The sequence below is a fragment of the Leuciscus leuciscus genome (genome assembly GCF_965113295.1).
Source record: "Leuciscus leuciscus genome assembly, chromosome: 11".
Classification (NCBI taxonomy): domain Eukaryota; kingdom Metazoa; phylum Chordata; class Actinopteri; order Cypriniformes; family Leuciscidae; genus Leuciscus; species Leuciscus leuciscus.
The window spans coordinates 28,261,296-28,281,639 of NC_138735.1; the positions used below are offsets into that span (position 1 = coordinate 28,261,296).

The window sequence follows — 20,344 nt, forward strand, 5'->3', positions numbered from 1 at the left end:
TATTAAAACCCCTATGACCTTTTTTTTTGCTCTTCTGTTGGACAAAAAAAAGAAGACATTTAATACTTAAAAAAATCAGATTTTTTTATATAGTGAAGGACAAACTGTCAAAGAAGATTTTAAGTAAATGTAACTTAAATTTCAGTCTGTTCCTGTTCACAGATCTATTGTAGACTTGAAATGTAGTGCTGATAGACTTCTTTTATAATACTTTAATGGTGCATTTTGTTCTTTTTGAGATTTTGACAGACCCTGATAACCATTTACTCTCAATATGTGAAAAGAAAGTCTCAAGATTGGAATGACGTAAGGGTGAGTAAGTAGCAGATCAAAGTAAAAAAAAAAAGTTAAAGTATTTAAAACAGCATTACATTTACATATTGTAAACTCATCATAAAAAAGGAGATAAAACATCATAAATACATATAGATAAAGCACATGAAATGTAGGCTACTGACGCATTGAAGTTTCCCCTCTGCACAGTCATAGTCTCACTTCTGCATAACACTCATACTTTGAGAGATATTACAGATTTCACAAACATGCACATGAATGCAATCACCTCAGTACATATCCACATAACATTCCAACACCGTCGACAGCGTGGTACAGCTAGCTGTAGTATGTCATTTGGACAGGCTAGTCAGTTTCAATTCATTTGATTATAACCATGCAGAGAGATGCACATTAGTTTCACAATGCATATCAAACTATTTATAGTAAATGCAGTGGCACATCTCAGCCCTCACCCACACATACTGATGCCCTTCGACAAGCCGTTTTTCTAGATTCAATCAGCAAATCATTTAACAAAAAGAAAATGATATATTAGAGCTGAAACTCACTGTTAGTGTGTTTTTAGTTGTGTTTTAGATGTTTTGTTCTGTACATACCAACACAATGCTGAACCTCTCCTCTAATTCGTCCTCAGGTGGTGGGGGCAGTTTCGGGGCCGGTGGCTGTTTCTGCCCGTAAGTGCTGACGGGCCGTTTGGTGTCCCGCGCGGGGGTCATCTCCAGACTTCCAGCTGCGTTTCCCATGGCTGAATGTAGAGGTACACATATACAGTCCAGAGAATCTGAGTCTCGCTCAGTGAACTTCTACGACTACAACTTTACACCAGCTGACTGATTCTAAACACTTAAAAGTGGCTTCTTGTTCAGTCCTAAATTCGTTTAGATCCAATGGTGGGATAAAATCCAGCAGTAGCTTTAATCCTGTAGAATTTGGTTCTGTGTAGGGTACCATGTAAAAGGCTGTGGTTTTTACATAGTTGATGACTTATTCAGGTATTTTGCAGTCTTCTGGTGGTGTTGTCCATTTGCAGAATGTGAATCCAGCAACAATACTCTATATACAGAAAGAAAATGACACTTAGTAGGCAAGACTATGTTCTGTGTGGATGTGTCTTGTCTCTGACCTGGTTCTGCGTGTGCTTCTGGTCTCTGCGACATCTCTCTTCTCCATCCTGGAGTGAGTAGTTCAGGTAGGGAGGAGAGGAGTGAGTGATCGAGGAGAGGAGGCAGGAACAGGGATGGTTCTGGGTCCTAGTGCTGGATCTGTAGACTCACATCTGAGTGTGTGTGTGTGTGTGTGTGTGTGTGTGTGTGTGTGTGTGTCATATGAACACCTGATACTTACTCAGATGTCCATCTACAACCGGAGTCTCGTGTTTCCTGTTGGTGTTTGCTGCTAGGATACTAAAGACAACCAAACCACACCTGACACACAGACTGATTACTCTTCTGCTCTTCTTTATAGAAATGTGATAACACTTTAGTTTAGGGTCAAATTCTCACTACTAAGTTGCTTATTAGCATGCTTATTACTAGGATATTGGTTGTTTATTAGTTCTTATAAAGCACATATTAATGCCTTATTCTGCATGACCTTATTCTACATCCTTAATCCTACCCAATACCTAAACGTAACAACTACCTTACTAACTATTAATAAGCAGTAATTAGGAGTTTATTGAGGCAATATATATTCTTGCATATTTGTATTAAAATGGTCTTTGATTGACTTACTAGAGAGTTATCATTATTATTGTGTCCCTGTAGTGCTCATTTGCAATGCAAATGGTAACCAATAGTAGAATTCTTAGGAAATATGTTCATTTAAATATATTTTTGATGGGTTACTAACATTCCCCTTAACAAAGCAACTAATCCCAGGCTCCTCCACAGTGGTTTTCCCTTTGTTTTGCTGTTGGGTGCATTGAATAAAAGTTTGCAACAAGCTTTCTAGTATACGTTTTATTTCTCACTTTATTGTTTAAGGACAAAGTAAGTATTGTATGAACTGCCAAAATGCTCATAGGCCTACAAATAGTTTTTACTTCATTAAAGTTTAAGATTAAAAGGTTTTCAAGATTACTCAGTAGTCACTGCAATTTAGTGAAGGCATAAGAATGAAAACAGTATTTAGCAATTGCGCCACCTACTGGTTCTTAAGCAGACTCAAACAATCCTTTAACACCAGATTCATGACTGAAAACTCAGTATGAATTTATGGGATTGACGTGCACAAAGGTTTATAGTTAAGTCAACTGTGAAGGTGATATTATTTTGTGCAATTTTGCCTAAATCTCCCTTTTTAAATGTACTTTCAATTTATTTTGGTTCTTTGTCCTGAGGTGTTTTCTTTTCACCTTTTTGGATTTATGGTCTACAAATGTAGATCGTTTGACAAGTAAATAAATGTGAAGGAAGCGACTTTTTGATGCAGCATAATCATAAGCCTCAACATCCACTGAATTACCACTCTAAAATGTGTGTGTGTGTGTGTGTGTGTGTGTGTGTGTTGCAGAGGAAGAAAACACATGTGTTATGTTGAGACCAAGAATGTATGGAATGTCATCCATATGGAAAAGTAATTTGTGTCTTGTTCACATTGGCAGTGTTTTTATTCACCATAGTAGTGGGCTCTAACATTATTAGTGCACAACTGCAGAGCATTTGTTATCGGATCACGAATGGGATGCACTGCTGATAAAAACACAGTCATTATATTTTGACAGATATTTATTTTCTTGTTGCTAATATTTCAAATGATATGTACATTGCATTCAGTCATTGGCAGAAGCAGTTATTCAACATTCTGCAGGGGATAGCATTTATATAAATAAGTGCAGATTATCTGTCAGTGTGAACGCCCTCATTTCATAATACTAGACCTCTCAATGTTGATTAAGATGTTAAACTGCATTTGCTAGTGGATACAGTGTTTCAGCTGGAGGTCTGGCATCTTTGCAGAAAGTGAATATCTACAAGATCTTTGTTCTATAAAATGAGCCATCTATGCTTCAGGCTATAAATGTCCATTGGTGAGCTGACAGGAAGTTCGACTGAGTGAAACAGCTGGCTTTCATCAGATGGACTTTTTTTCTGGCTACACATTCTTTTGTGAATGGTGCCGTGTCTTCTGGGACCTTTGGAGGCTGGACTGCAGAGAAGAATTGAGTTGCAAAGATTGTGTCAGTGTTTCACAACAACTCCAAGTTTCAAGCTCACCAACACAGTCAAAAGATTATAATAGTGTTCTTCAGAATATCTCTGTGTGAAAGGATATCAAAGTCTGTCCCGGGACAAGGTAAGGTCAGTCTTTTATATGGTGGTTGATTTGTTTTCAGCTTCTTTAAGTCATCATCAGTCAAATTATATGATTGCATTGCAATGTATTTGTTACAAAAAAATCGTTCAATGGATAAAACGTAATATATAACACTTTATATATTTTTTATAATTATATATTTTTTTAAAGAAATTTTTGACTTTTGTATTTTTTTCTTTCTTGGATTGATATCTTTTACTTGTAAGGAGCACTGGCGATATACCTAAAAATATCTTAGTAGATGTTTTATCTTTTATCTTAGTTTCTTTAGATTTCAAATGGCTCAAACTGGGGGTTTTTTTTAAGTCAGAAGAATCATTATATATATATATATATATATATATATATACACTCACTTAAAGGATTATTAGGAACACCTGTTCAATTTCTCATTAATGCAATTATCTAATCAACCAATCACATGGCAGTTGCTTCAATGCATTTAGGGGTGTGGTCCTGGTCAAGACAATCTCCTGAATTCCAAACTGAATGTCAGAATGGGAAAGAAAGGTGATTTAAGCAATTTTGAGCATGGCATGGTTGTTGGTGCCAGACGGGCCGGTCTGAGTATTTCACAATCTGCTCAGTTACTGGGATTTTCACGCACAACCATTTCTAGGGTTTACAAAGAATGGTGTGAAAAGGGAAAAACATCCAGTATGCGGCAGTCCTGTGGGCGAAAATGCCTTGTTGATGCTAGAGGTCAGAGGAGAATGGGCCGACTGATTCAAGCTGATAGAAGAGCAACTTTGACTGAAATAACCACTCGTTACAACCGAGGTATGCAGCAAAGCATTTGTGAAGCCACAACACGCACAACCTTGAGGCGGATGGGCTACAACAGCAGAAGACCCCACCGGGTACCACTCATCTCCACTACAAATAGGAAAAAGAGGCTACAATTTGCACGAGCTCACCAAAATTGGACAGTTGAAGACTGGAAAAATGTTTTCCTGGTCTGATGAGTCTCGATTTCTGTTGAGACATTCAAATGGTAGAGTCAGATGGTAGAGTCAGAATTTGGCGTAAACAGAATGAGAACATGGATCCATCATGCCTTGTTACCACTGTGCAGGCTGCTGGTGGTGGTGTAATGGTGTGGGGGATGTTTTCTTGGCACACTTTAGGCCCCTTAGTGCCAATTGGGCATCGTTTAAATGCCACGGCCTACCTGAGCATTGTTTCTGACCATGTCCATCCCTTTATGACCACCATGTACCCATCCTCTGATGGCTACTTCCAGCAGGATAATGCACCATGTCACAAAGCTCGAATCATTTCAAATTGGTTTCTTGAACATGACAATGAGTTCACTGTACTAAAATGGCCCCCACAGTCACCAGATCTCAACCCAATAGAGCATCTTTGGGATGTGGTGGAACGGGAGCTTCGTGCCCTGGATGTGCATCCCACAAATCTCCATCAACTGCAAGATGCTATCCTATCAATATGGGCCAACATTTCTAAAGAATGCTTTCAGCACCTTGTTGAATCAATGCCACGTAGAATTAAGGCAGTTCTGAAGGCGAAAGGGGGTCAAACACAGTATTAGTATGGTGTTCCTAATAATCCTTTAGGTGAGTGTATATATATATATATACATATATATACATTTTTTTTTTTTAAACAAAACAATCATTGTTGCCAAGCAGATACAAAATGTTTAATGAATAATGAAAGGAAAATATAGTTTTGCATCTTGTCCACACTAAATAAATACAAGGAAGAATGTTATTTAATAATTCACATGCATATGCACCAATACTCTAATAAAAACAAATATATGGAAAAACAAATTGTTGAATCAAAATGTAAATTTTGTAGTCCCTTTATCTATATCTATTTATTATTTTGAATATGTTTATGCATGTTATCATTTATACACTATCCTTTTTGTTTTGGAGATGTTTTTGTAGTTTATTTGAAACCAAACCCTTCTCACAATATTTTGAATATTTTCTGTTAAGGTATTTCTATTTCCCTCGGGAAGACACGTTGTACATTGATCATTTTAACACTGAATAAACGTCAAATTTTTCATTTTTTTATTTATAATGAACATTTGGATATTGTGAATTCTTTGATGTACTGTAACTATATTGATATTTGTATACTAATTTTTTTTGGTGCTAAATGAACCATTAATGTAGTATTTCCAGTGAATATCGATGATATCTTGATGATAAACTTTTAATTTGTATCATAGAAAACCAGCTACCAGACATCTGCAGAATAGCAACACTGAGCTCTTTGTCCACTATTATGAGTTCTATGGGTGTTTTCTCACTGGGAGCCTCTGAGGGCAGCAGTGATAAAATAGTGATAAATGTCGGAGGGGTAAAACATGAGACTTGCAAGAGCACCCTAATGACCCTTCCGGGGTCCCGTCTTGCCCAGCTGGTGGACACTGAGAAGCCTCATTCAGAGCTGTTTTTCGATCGCCACCCTGAAGTCTTCAGTCACGTGCTGCAGTATTATAGAAGCGGGAAGCTGCACTACCCGACCAACTTGTGCAGTGTAATGCTGGAAGAGGAGTTTGATTTCTGGGGAATCAGCAGCACAGACATGGAGCCCTGCTGTTGGGCGGCTTTTCGACAGAACAAAGATGCCGTAGAAGCTTTGGCTCAGATTGACCCTTCAGTGATGGAGAATGACCAATCCAGCCGCACTAGAGCGTGTCAGCCGAAGATATGGGCTCTCTTTGACAACCCGCTTTCATCCGCCGGCGCCACGGTATCATAAGTGTCTTTGTTTAGGCTGGGTTGTGCAAACTTCAGAATTGAAGAATTGGCTCGCTTTTGATTCATGAATTGAAATTGGAAATTATCTATCTATCTATCTATCTATCTATCTATCTATCTATCTATCTATCTATCTATCTATCTATCTATCTATCTATCTATCTATCTGTCTGTCTATCTCTCTGTCTGTCATCTATCTATCTATCTATCTATATCGTCTGTCTGTCTGTCTATCATCTATCTATCCATCCATCTATATCTGTCTGTCTGTCTGTCTGTCTGTCTATCATCTATCTATCCATCTATCTATCTATCTATCTATCTATCTGTCTGTCTATCTCTCTGTCTGTCATCTATCTATCTATCTGTCTATCTCTGTCTGTCATCTATCTATCTATCTATCTATCTATTTATCTGTCTGTCTGTCTGTATGTATCTATCTGTCTATCTCTCTGTCATCTATCTATCTATCTGTCTGTCTGTCATCTATCTGTCTATCTCTCTGTCTATCTATCTATCTCTGTCTGTCATCTATCTATCTATCTATCTGTCTGTCATTTATCTATCTATCTGTCTATCTCTCTGTCTGTCATCTATCTATCTATCTATCTATCTATCTATCTATCTATCTATCTATCTATCTATCCATCTATCTATCAATCTATATCCGTCTGTCTATCTATCATCTATCTATCCATCTAGCTATATCTGTCTGTCCATCCTTCCATCTGTAATTTGATATACTATTAAGGCCTATAGTATTTAGGGATTTTAAAAGGCATTCTCAATTCAGTTCTGATTGATGCACAACCCTAAATCAGTTGTGCTATTCAGCAGTTGTTCTTCATATGGATGGCTTCTTGCTCATTTTTAATGTTTCTGTTTCTCCAGGTCACTGCGGTCGTATCTCTGTTCTTCATCCTGCTCTCTATCACTGCATTCTCTCTGCAGACATATGGGGCTATAAATCCTCACCAAATGTATGTGGTATCGGCAGACAACTCGAGCGAGAATCACATCGAGAGCCTTTCTGCACTACCTAGAGCTCTGGATGCTGTGGAGTTGGTCTGTTCACTATGGTTCGTGTTTGAGTTTGTGATGCGTGCTGTCAGCTGCCCGAGCAAACTGAGCTTCCTCATGAACGTTATGAACATCGTCGACCTGCTGGCCCTGTTCCCCTGGTTCTTCCGGTGGTGTTCAGGGTCGTACTGCATTCAGGCATTGGGCTTTCTGCATGTAATGCGATGCATTCGCGTCCTTCACGTCTTCAAGCTGATGCAGCATGTGTTCAGTGTGAGAGTTCTCAAACACACACTCCGCGCCAGTGCGACGGCTCTCTGCACGGTTCCTCTTATGCTCTTCAGCTGCACGCTCATCTTCGGTACCATGGCTTATTACACAGAATTCGAACAAATACACTCTTCATTTGTTGACATTCCCTCCAGTTGTTATTGGGCAGTGGTCACACTGACCACAGTGGGTTATGGAGACATGTATCCCGTAACAGTTCAAGGCAAATGTGTAGCCATTCTCTGTGCAACGGTCGGAGTTTTGCTCATCATCCTGCCTGTACCCATAATCCTCGACAACTTCATCAAGTTCAACTCCCTTCTCAAGACAAAGTATTCAATGCCCAGAAAATAGAAGAGCAGAGTCCATACGACCTCCACGTCTACCGCTTAGAGCGGCTAAATAGAAACAGAGGTATCAAGGAAACATGTCAAGTTATCTTTAATTATATTTCTTTTATTAAATTTCTTTAATTTCTTTCTTTTGCAGAATCTGTGTTGAGAAAGAGCCACAGAGTCTTAATAAGTCTTAATATAATGGATATGTAACCAGTACTAAACCTAAACATATAGTCAATACATTCACTGCATTACAGTGAAAATGAACACATATATAATCACACTGTACATGTTTAAAGAGATTTCGAGTCTTGAGTTTCAAAAAACCCTTTTGGGGTCCCACACAAAAAACAATTCTGTGGGCTGAGTTTTCCCTTATGATTATTGACTGAAATTTGTTAAAGATTTGTCCAGTTGCAGATGTTTGAATGGAAGGATTCCCTATGAGGACTTTTGAAATGTTGTTGTTTTTTGTACTCTGGACTTTTTTTTTATTGTTCATACATGATTGATTTGTAATGCATTTTATACCATGTTGGTGTTTTTGAATGTGTTTTTGAAGTGTTTGTGCATTTGATTAAAAGTATATCAACTTTTTTCTACGTATGTCTTTTTAAAATATTTTAGTGATGTCACCACATATTACTTCATCACAAATGTCTTGTATACAGCTACAGTAAAAGCTGAGCATTCACTGCATGAACTGTAACTTCATTTCTGATGTCCCACCATCGCTGCTGAGCTGATTCACTAGAGAAACGAATTTCCTCCAGATGGATGCTAGCCTACTTTATGTAATGGCTAAGATAAATGCTGTATACTACACTTTCTGTTTTTGCTGTTTTATGTACTGAGCACAGTATGCAAGTTTTAAGTGCATGAAACAAATAGAAATCAGCTTGTTTCTTTAAGTGAAAAAAGGGGCACAAAGAAGAGAAATGTTGTGTGACAGGGTGATCAGGATCCCGACGCAAAGCTGCGTTTGAATGAAATGAGTCCTTGACACTGGATTGCATAATCAAATAACTGTACACAAAATATTGATTTGACAGAGTTTTAATATTTTATTAGCTCACCAATGTAAAACTTCCACAAAGAAAACCCGTTCCTGTTAATTTATCTGTTTTAAGCGGTTGTTATATCAGTGAATAACCGCTGGATGGCGCGATTGACCAATCAGAATCAAGTAGCCTATTCCACCGGGCCGTGTAATAACTACAGTTCGAGTAGTTCATATGGAACTTCGTTGGGCCAAAGGCAGCGGGTGAAACCCTGTTTTATGGCCTGCCATGATCGTTGGAAGAAGGCCATGATTCTTCCCTTGTTCTTGCTTTGCATGTTGTCCTCTGAAATTTTTCTCGGGGTTAAACGAGGCGCAACCACAACTTCAGAGTTTTCCACCTGGGAATTGAGACACTGATGCTCAATGATGGCGATGTTCTCTGTTCCAGTCCCTGGTTCCAGTCCGGGATTTTTCTTCATAGCCTTCCACTCCTCCATCTGTATCTCATATTCTCTCAGAGAAATTTCAGGCATCATATTCTGTAATAGATAAACACAAAAACAAACAAAACAAAATTGAAACACGCTCCAATTGTCAGTGAAAAATTTGAAAAATAGGCCTAGAGCTCGTTTGATTACTGCTGCTTTTTATCTTCCATTCATTGAAGACATTTAATTTGTTTCCAGTTTCTGACATACTGTGATGTGACAGCGATGACATTAATAATGTTACATTAGACGCTGATGCTCTGAAGCTTGTGTCAAAAAGCTTGATTTGCATAATTTTTTAAAATTATTATTTATTTCACAAATGTTCTTTAAACATTTGAAAATGTACTTCTTTAAAACAAACAAGCTAATAAATACATTGTCTTGAATAATTTTTTAGAACCAGTTTTGTTGGTGCAAGTCATCGTTTTCACCACCAGATGACCTCAGTGTACCATATGATAAACTGCACTAGTTCCCTCACTACAGCCTCTTGCTCTCGACCAATTCCCAGGCAAGACGAGGCGCATCTCAAACGGGCTTTTTTTTTTTTTTTGTCTGACAGTTCTGACACGTTTTTGTTTTTCTAAAAAGTCTAAAAGCGGCGTCGCACTTTACTCTCACTATATCTGCCATATCTTTATTTTTAGACTTAATATCGATGTGAAAAAGGAATGAAACTGAATTAAAAATAGCTCATTGGAGCTAGATGTTCCTTGCAGTTTCCTTATTGGTTGACGGACAGCACCATCAAAAATGCACCTGGATGGGGGCGGGGCTCTAGCGCATGGCGTCATACACACTGTAACTCCACCTTATATGACTTCATTTGGCCTCCTATGCATCCCTCTGCTCTTAGCTCAAGTAGTAGAGAGAACGACGCTGGCAACGCAAACTCGTGGGTTCGAATCCTAAAGTAAAGTTTACGTTTACCTACTCAATACCTTCAATCAATTGCTTTGGATAAAAAAGTGACTGGCCTACATAAACGTATAAATATAAAGAAAGATATTACAAATTCTAATAAATAATAATACAAATAAATAACGTTAAAAAATAATAAATTACAAATTTTTATAAAATGAATGACTTACCTTGTTTGGCTTTGGAAAAGCAGATGAAAGAAACAGCTATCAGGTATTCCAGTTGGAGATCAAGCCGGGGACCCTGAGATCTAAAGCTTACAACGGCTTGCAGGAGTTTATCAGACGACATTTTGTAGCTAATTTAAAATTTGCACTTTTGCTGGTGTTTTACCCTTCATTGTCCACTATGGCGCTAAGTGGCTTTATGTGTCACTGAGAGAAAATCACTATAGTGATACGGTAGCTTCTGCTACTGCCACTAGGGACGCCACTACACATTCATGGAATGAGGGACTAAGCCTGTTTAATGGGGGTCTGGACACACTTCCTCAGGATATATTTAAAGACCGCAAATCTATGTATTTTTAGAGTAACAAAATGAAATAAAATTAATTAAATTAAATATATCCCGAGGAAGTATTATTGATTGTCCTATTGATCCAAGTAAAGAAATTACATATTTTTAAAAGTCTCCTTTAACAACTGTTTGATTAACTAACTGTTTTGATGTAACTTAAATATAAACTAGTAGCCGATGTAAACAGTTGACAGCGTTTTATTTAGCTTTTGATAATTGAATTGAATGTGTGTATAACATGGTGCAATGGCTAAAGCACCCTAAAAAAGGCCACGCAATGTCCCTGTTTGGCCCTCATGTTTTACTCCAAACACAACTGTTTCTCCTCACTGTGCCGACTGAGCAGCACTGCCACACTTTCCCCCAGATGTCAAGTCTCAGCCTGCGTTTAGAAAGAGAAGTAGGAGTGCTGAGGGAAGACTGTCCTGATTCAAAGGTGTGGCTTTATGTTGGTCTGGTCTCTCAGCCTGTTTGAGTGGCTTTATAGACTAGAGATTCCACTCGGCTTCTTCTAGATTTTTGTGAAGGAGAACAACATTACATCAATACAAAGGATTCTCTATTTATACTCCATTTATATTTGTACATTTTTCAGGGTGAGCCGGAAAACTTCCAACGTTTGATGGATTTACAATTTTCAGTGTGTTCCTGTTTTTGTCGTAAGTTGTTTTATGTGAAATCTCAGTATGTATGAAGTTGAAGTTATTATTACAAAAAACACTTATTCCTATTGTATCCACTGTCCGTATATAAAGTTACATGATAAAATGAGCTATAATGTTGGTTCTTTTTGTTTTAACATCACTGTGTTTAATCACTTTAATGTTAAATTACCACTTACTTCCTATCAAATAATTACCTTTAGGCTTATGTGAGATTTGTTTAGTAGGTCTTGTGAAATAAAGGATAACAGATTGTGCTATAGCCTAGTGTATAGCGAGTGATGTAATCTGCATGCGGAAGTGTACATTTTCAACAAGAAAATCAATAAACAAGTGGAAAATATTTGGGACTCAGTATTTTTCTTCAAAAAATATTACACATCTGTCACATTACAACATTTTTATTGATAAATCACAGAGGGAATATAATAAAAAGATTGGTAGGTATGTTTACATTGAAAATTAAAGATATGGCAAACAAAGAAGAAATTCATCAGTTTTAAGTATGTAGCTCCATTTTAACTACAAAACTTTTCCAACTTTCTTTCCAACTGGTTTGGTGAAGACACAGACATACGGAGAACATTCGAGAAGAATGTACCAGACCAGATCATGTGACACGTAAAACATGACAAGACTCCTCCAATCACATCAAACAAGTTTTTCAGCTTCAGTAACGCTCTGCGGTCGCGCAGGGAAAACTACTGTTAAACAGACCTATCTGAAAACTCTAAAACTTTTTATTTCATTTCTGTGTTCTATTGTATTTATTTGTGCTATTTCTAATTTGATATATAAAATAACTGAAGTAAATATATATTTGCTTAACAAATTAAGCCAACTAATATGGTTCATATTCTTTGGTTTCTCTACCCAATGCATTTAAAAATGACAAATGCACTGAAAATACAGGTATAGGTATTGGTACTTGGTATCGGCAAGTACCAAAAATGAAAGTATCAGTATCGGACTCGTTCTGGAAAAAGTGGCATTGGTGCATCCCTAATATATATATATATATATATATATATATATATATATATATATATATATATATATATATATATATATATATATATATATATATCTTTTCTACAGTGTAATGTGAATTAGCATTCCAGAGCAATACCCATAAACCCCTCGTCTGGTCTACCAAGTGAGGGCGCTACGAAAGGTGAGAGTGGTGATGTAAAACATGAGGGCCAAACAGGGACGTGCTTCCCTGGTGGGTAACAATTGTCTCTTCACCCCCTTCATGGACATGCCGGAAACTAATAGTTCCGGTCCCCATGGAAGGGGCTCTCCCTCCTCCCACTGACAACAGGGCGTTGATGTTGTCTTTTGTAAGCCAGTGGTGCAGGCTGTTAGTAAACTTCAGCAGACGCAACACCTCTTCAGCAGGGTTCATTGAACAACATGATATCAGTTAAAAAAGAAATCATTTTACAAGAGAACAAAACATCATGGTTGTTTAAACCAATGAGCATTAAGCCGTGTCATCAGCCAATCATCAGATTCTGCTTATTTTTGAACAAGCCTAAAATAGTGAATGATGTGGACTCCCTTCAAGTCATTCGAGACCAGATACGTCTCCAGTTCATTCCTCACTCATCAGCAGAGGTCTGATCGCTCACTGCCGGCCAACAGAAACAACCAGTCTGAAGACTGGACAAGATCCTGAACAGCATGTTCACTTTCACCAGGTTGACCTGCTGTGGACATGAGAAACTGCTTTTTTTGGCTTTTCTCGCTCATACCAGAGGAATGGGTGATATCTTTGCGTTTATGCATTTGGTGATTCCCCTGGCTATCAATTGTGTAGAAATATAAATCCTCGTTCTTAAAGGGCACACAAATGCGGTCATCTAAACCTTTACCTAAAACAGCTGTTTGCCCGAGTAATTGAACAAGGCACTGGTCATTGTCAGGAAATATATGGTATTGTTTGGGAAGTTCTGCCTCATAGATCAGAACAAAGTCGGTGGTGGGGAAGAAAACATATACGTCATAATGACAAGTATAGTTAAATGTATGAAGAGCAGTCAAAGTGTAATCATTCCCTAAGTAGACACCATAGCAGGACTTCATTCTGTTTTCTCGTTTTAACATGATGAAGCAAACTGGCTCATTTGCTAACCTGAATTTATTCTTGTTTGGGACGTCAGCCAGTCGGGAAATCTCTCCATTTTTGAACAACAGTGGACCTGGCTGTAATTTCAACATTTCAAAGCAAGCTTGCACATTTGAGGAGCTCATGCAAGGAACGAAAAACCCTTCGTTTGTTTTGGTGCAGTTCTGAAACCCATCATTTCCATCACTTGTTGAACTGGAGGAGAGGCCAGTGGTCTCAACAGTCTGAAACACAGAGCACACAAATGAACATCTAACACTTTCTTCACTCTAAAAGACGGCAGATGCTTTGTATAAAAAGTATTTAATAAACTCATAACTGCTTTTTTTTACCTTTTGTGTATTCATGAATGCAGTTTTTGTACACAGCCTTTTGAACATGCAGTTTAGTCGTTTGATGACCAATGGCCTGAAATATACAGAAATGTAATAAAAGTATATTTACACACGTAAACTAAATCACATAATGAATACCATGTGTAGACATTTACACAATTGGCAGATGCTTTTACCCAAAGCAACTTAAATTGCATTCAAGTTACTTGCTTTTCCTGGAAATCAAACCCATGACTGTTTTAAATAAGCTTTATGCTTTACTGTTTGAGACCACCAACCCAATAGGGCACTTTGTCTGGCTTTTAAACTGAGAAGAGGTTCACTTTTAGTGTTATAAATTTAAGAAGAATATGGTTGTTAAAAATATTAAATAAAATGGGAGTTGGGGTGGAAACAAAGAAACACTGAGTTACATAGTAAAACAAAATAAATCACTACAGTGTTGATCAGGAATGCAATAGAGCTTATTCCTTTTTTCAGTCCTGGCAATGGGATAACAAAGAGAGATAAACTATATTCTTCTTTTAAATGGCTAATACTCTATTTAGATTCAGTGGTGAAGCAGGTGACTACATATAAGCTATATTTGAGCTAAATTATGACAACATTGTCTTTTAGAGTTGCTTTACAGCAGAATCTCCATATTTGAATTCTGCTATTTTCCTGTTTATCATTGTGAAGCTGCTTTGGCAATCTATGCTGGCATAAAGCGCTACAGAAATAAAAGTGACTTGACTTGAAATGAAGGCACTTGAAGACCCACAAAAAGCATATGACTCCAAAATACATTGAAATGTCTCAAATACAGTTTAAAAGAATCAGATGGCAGTCAAACTCACAGGAGGGTCTCACTGTCATTCAGCAGTGGCACAGGAATACAGATTTCATAATGTCTCCGAAATCAGTCATAAATATGGAAGCTTGTTTCCGCCACAGAATAAAACATTTTAAAAGATAATTGCGACTTTTTATCTCACAATTGCGAGTTTACATCTCGCAATTCTGACTTTATTTCTCAGAATTGCGAAATATAAAGTCAGAATTGCGTGAAATAAAGTCGCAATTGCGTGTTATAAAGTCAGAATTGCGTGATATAAAGTCCAATTCTAAGGGAAAAAAAAAGACGGATAAAATATATTTGAAAATGTTTTATTCTGTGGCGGAAACAAGCTTCCATACTGCTCAGCCTGCTCTCGACAAAATTCCAGGAGAGACGAGGCGCATCCGCATCTCAAAGTAAATGGGCCTTTTTTTCTTTTTTGGGCGGTCTGTCGTCTAACATTTCTGACAGGTTTTTGGTTTTCTAAAGTCTAAAATTGGGGTCGCACATTACTTTTACAGTTAACTATATCTGCCATATCTTTATTTTCAGACTAATAGCGTTGTGAAATGGGTAAGAAGGAACTGTATATAAAAGAACGTCCTAGCAGCTAGATGACGTCATATTCTGCAGTTTCCTTATTGGCTGACGGACAGTGCAATCAAACATTCACCTGGAGGGGGGCGGGTCTTTAACAGCATGACGCCATGACGCTTTGAGCGCTCAAACTCCACCTTACATTACTTCATTTGGATAACCGTGCAACAGTTCGCGCTTAGCTCAAGTTGTAGAGAGAGTGACGCTGGCATCGCAAGCTCGTGGCTTCGAACCCCAGACACTCGGCGAGTGGAGTACATAAAGTGAAGGCGATTATGTGGTTGGCGAGTGGACTACATAAACTGATATGGGATGATTATAGTCTCAATATGATTGACACGTGCAAGCACACTTATCAATGAACTTCATACATGTTGCAGAAATGTTTTATCCATGCCTTTCAACTTGCGTGTGCAAAATTCTAAATTGAATGAATGTGAAGCAATTTGTACAAATAGAGACATTTTTGTGAATACAAATGTTTTCCTTTGTATTAGTGTATCATAATTTGCGCATGCAACACAGAAGATGTGCATGTGTGGATCAGGTGACACGCGTGCATTCATTGACGTCTTCTCTGAGTCGATCTCATTTGATTCATTTGGATTTTGAGACTTTCTTTTCGCGGTTTTTAAGCATTTCACAACCCACACACAAACAACTACAAATGAATAGGCCTGGTGCTAATTATTAATGTGTGCACAACTACCCATCTATTTGACAAATTCACAAATGTGCGTCACTACATTTAAACTACAATACAACTTGTGTGTGCAAAATCCAAAATCACATGAATGTGCAGCATTTTGTACAAATAGAGACATAGTTGTTAATACAAAACCTCGATTTTAAATTAACGTAGGCCAGAATTTGTGCGTGCAACAAGTAAGATGTGCATTTGTGGATCAGGTGACACGCGTGCATTCATTGACTCGTTTCTGAGTCGATCCTATTTGATTCATTTGGATTTTGAGACTTTCATTCCGCGGTTTCGCCTTGCTCGATCCACACACAGATGTCTGAGAAAACCTGCTACCACTAGATGGCAGTATTCCGCTGAAACAGACAACGGCAGCGTAATCAAGCGTTCTTCCTCATTTAAGACGCTTAATGTGAGTGATATTGAAGCACCACATTTAGTACACAATATTGGCCTACCTTATTAATAAAGCATATTTATATAGGCAAACAGATTGCATCAGATTATGAACAACACTCATAGAAAAACATTATAAAACGCTTAACGTGTAATAGCGCGTTGCATGTTCAATAAGGTGTATTGGCAACTGAGTTTAAATATCACCGTCATTACTGCATTGACGTTAAGCTTTTTCTTTATAATATGCGCTATGGGAGGAAAACTATATAGCCTACAGACAAGAGCCTATGAATGCGACGCACGGCGTTTCACGTTAATGGCATTTCCCTTCCTGAGCCTGTTAAAAAGAAAAAGCTTAACATGGCATAAGCTTGGCATTTTTTCCTGTTAAAAAAACGTGAAATTTCGCATTTGCGTTCATATTATAGGCTTAATTTTTATCTGACTACACATTGTATACATAGCCTACAAGCTTTGGAAGCCGTCTGTTTTTAAATGTTAAAGACGATTTTCGCAGTACATTTGTTTTCCATTGACCCATAAGCCACTGTTATAGGCTATATGAGTTTTAACAATATGCAACCATTGTATATCGACATGAAATGTTAATTGAAAATCAACTGGCCCTACGTGTGTGTAGCTGCATATTTCTACATGAGAATGATTTGACGCGCTAACCACGGCTCATGATGCACAAGGGAACGTCTGCCAATTCCACTAACTGCGTTAAAACGTATAATTTGTTTTAATTAAAATTACTTTTAATATTTAAAAACAGACATTTTCAAATTCCAAAGCTCGTAGAAGGTTCCTGTAAGACTGACTTACAGGTACATTTGCATTTACTATAATTTGAATGAATGACTGGACGTTTATATTTTTTTGACTGTGAGTGGAATTTGCAGATGGTCCCTTAAGAAAATGCGGTGAATATCAAAACCTAAAACTTGCTTCACCGAGCTCTCGGACCGGTTGCTCTCCCATACACACGCAAAGTTAAACGCAACTGCAGAATTTCATGTTAAGCTTTTTCTTTTTAACAGGCTCAGGAAGGGAAATGCCATTAACGTGAAACGCCGCGCGTCGAGGCTCTTGTCTGTAGGTTATATAGTTTTCCTCCCATAGCGCATATTATAAAGAAAAAGCTTAACGTCAATGCAGTAAGACGGTGATATTTAAACTCAGTAGCCAATACACCTTATTGAACATGCAACGCGCTATTATACATTAAGCATTTTATAATGTTTTTCTATGGGTGTTGTTCATAATCTGATGCAATCTGTTTGCCTCTATAAAGTATGCTTTATTAATAAGGTAGGCCAATATTGTGTACTAAATTTGGTGCCTTCAATATCACTCACATTAAGCGTCTTAAATGAGGAAGAACGCTTGATTACGCTGCCGTTGTCTGTTTCAGCGGAATACTGCCATCTAGTGGTAGCAGGTTTTCTCAGACATCTGTGTGTGGATCGAGCAAGGCGAAACCGCGGAATGAAAGTCTCAAAATCCAAATGAATCAAATAGGATCGACTCAGAAACGAGTCAATGAATGCACGCGTGTCACCTGATCCACAAATGCACATCTTACTTGTTGCACGCACAAATTCTGGCCTACGTTAATTTAAAATCGAGGTTTTGTATTAACAACTATGTCTCTATTTGTACAAAATGCTGCACATTCATGTGGTTTTGGATTTTGCACACACAAGTTGTATTGTATTAGTTTAAATGTAGTGACGCACATTTGTGAATTTGTCAAATAGATGGGTAGTTGTGCACACATTAATAATTAGCACCAGGCCTATTCATTTGTAGTTGTTTGTGTGTGGGTTGTGAAATGCTTAAAAACCGCGAAAAGAAAGTCTCAAAATCCAAATGAATCAAATGAGATCGACTCAGAAAAGACGTCAATTAATGCACGCGTGTCACCTGATCCACACATGCACATCTTCTGTGTTGCATGCGCAAATTATGATACACTAATACAAAGGAAAACATTTGTATTCACAAAAATGTCTCTAATTGTACAAATTGCTTCACATTCATTCAATTTTGAATTTTGCACACGCAAGTTGAAAGGCATGGATAAAACATTTCTGCAACATGTATGAAGTTCATTGATAAGTGTGCTTGCACGTGTCAATCATATTGAGACTATAATCATCCCATAAACTGAAGGCGACTATGTGTTCGGCGAGTGGACTACATAAACTGAAGGCGACTATGTCGTCGGCCAGTGGACTACATAAAGTGAAAGAGATTGTGCGGTCGGAGAGTGGACTACATGAAGTGAACGAGCCTGCGAGTACACTACATAACTGCAAAAGAACGTTGAGACTGCCAGTGTACTACATAAAGTGAGAGTGACTGCGAGTACACTACAAAAGAACATCGAGGCCGAAAGTGGACTAAGCGGTGCACTCTGCGACTACGGAAAAAAGTGAAAATTGACTTACCTTGTGTGGCTTTGGGAAAGCAGATGGGAGAAACAGCTGTCAGGTATTCCAGGGGATCCTGAGACCTAAAGCTTGCAACATCTTGGGTTTATAGATATAAGATGACATTTTGTAGGTAATGTAGTAGCCTATATTTTTGTAAAGGTTTTTACCCTGTTTTTATCCTTTATCGTCCACTAGATGCCACTAAAGTGACTTCTGCTTTAAGTGAAATAAAGAACTTGTGTCAGAACTCACTTTAGCGCCATCTAGTGGAAGCTAAATGTAATATTTTGAGAGAAATGGATTAGTCACTGTCACTGATATCTTTTAAACCCTAACAAACGTTGTAGAGCAAAAATCCTTGAAAGTATTTCTTCAGAACAGTACAAACTACTTTATATATATAAAAAATTATATATATAATTATTAACTACTATATATATATATATATATATATATATTATAATTTATTATTATTATTTTGTTATGTTATATTATCATTAAAATGAGTTTATCTCAACTGGGTTCGCGTCCATTCTTTTACTTCTTAACTGAGGTTTGACAACAAGGTGGCGCCAACAATCTGATGTAAAAAAAAAATTGAATAGGTTTGCATATTTCCTAAAAGGCTACTAATAAGAATTAAGTTATCAAAGAAATGTATTTCCATTTCTTTTCATTTAATTCCACTCTTCTTTATGAAAGTATACAATTGGGAAATTTATGGATAACAATTCTTTCTTTTGCAATTTTATCAGTAGCAGTGAATCAGAGGTGTCAAAAGTATTCACATTCATTACTCAAGTAGAAGTATAGATACTAGGGTTTAAAAAGACTTCTGTAGAAGTTGAAGTATCAACTCAAGCTTTTTACTCAAGTAAAAGTATAAAAGTACTGGTTTCAAAACTACTTAAAGTATAAAAGTAAAAGTAATGTAAGGAAAAAAATGCCATTAAGGACAAAAGCTTAGGCCGCGCCACAGGGGCCTACAGTATATAGTGCACTACCCCAGCTCCTCAAAAAAACACATTTTTCTAAAGGCCATATTTGACTAATTATATTAAAATGTTGATGTTGAAAAATTTGGGATGATGCACTAGGCTACCTGTTTCAGCCGTATATATGCCCATAGAAAATTAATTTTCTAAATAAATACGCTAAATAAGCGGAGGAATCAGGAAATTAATAGGATAATGTATTAAGGTTTTTAGTCTATATTGACCTTAACAATACGTAAATTAATTAATTCTGTAATGTTACAAATAACTAAAGACATGGTGGCAGTTTAACAGAGACTTAACTTTACTCCGCTCATAGTGCAATGCAATAGTGCAATACTGTCTT

General features: G+C 37.4%; 2 protein-coding genes and 1 long non-coding RNA gene across 4 annotated transcripts in view; 1 reads left to right on the top strand and 2 right to left on the bottom strand.

Moving 5' to 3' along the window:
* fmnl1b (formin-like 1b) overlaps positions 1-1,569 on the bottom strand; it is a 28,031-nt gene extending 26,462 nt beyond the window's left edge. The window contains exon 1 of one of the 2 annotated variants that reach the window (XM_082184086.1): positions 894-1,569. In XM_082184086.1, coding sequence (XP_082040212.1) covers positions 894-1,040 — 147 coding nt within the window. In that variant the 5' untranslated portion in view covers positions 1,041-1,569. The remainder of the gene's footprint in view (positions 1-893) is intronic. The other variant, XM_082184085.1, reaches the window with a different exon arrangement.
* A 1,857-nt stretch (positions 1,570-3,426) lies between these two features.
* LOC309509443 (voltage-gated potassium channel KCNC1) lies at positions 3,427-8,581 on the top strand. Its single transcript, XM_082184167.1, has 3 exons — positions 3,427-3,594; positions 5,822-6,348; positions 7,248-8,581. Exons 2-3 carry the CDS (start codon positions 5,878-5,880, stop codon positions 7,998-8,000), a joined length of 1,224 nt encoding a protein of 407 aa, XP_082040293.1. The 5' UTR covers positions 3,427-3,594; positions 5,822-5,877; the 3' UTR covers positions 8,001-8,581.
* Positions 8,582-9,157: 576 nt separating this feature from the next.
* The window catches only part of LOC309509462, a 31,828-nt gene continuing 20,641 nt past the window's right edge, over positions 9,158-20,344 (bottom strand). Inside the window, exons 2-3 of the long non-coding RNA XR_014209906.1 lie at positions 10,570-12,123; positions 9,158-9,526 (exon numbers count right to left, since the gene is read on the bottom strand). This is a non-coding gene — a long non-coding RNA (uncharacterized lncRNA). The remainder of the gene's footprint in view (positions 9,527-10,569; positions 12,124-20,344) is intronic.

Bases quoted from the DNA above. Each gene is read 5' to 3' on its own strand.
- LOC309509443 (XM_082184167.1), top strand. From the start codon at position 5,878: ATGAGTTCTATGGGTGTTTTCTCACTGGGAGCCTCTGAGGGCAGCAGT. The intron at 6,349-7,247 runs GTATCATAAGTG...CTGTTTCTCCAG, and splicing joins TTTCATCCGCCGGCGCCACG to GTCACTGCGGTCGTATCTCT.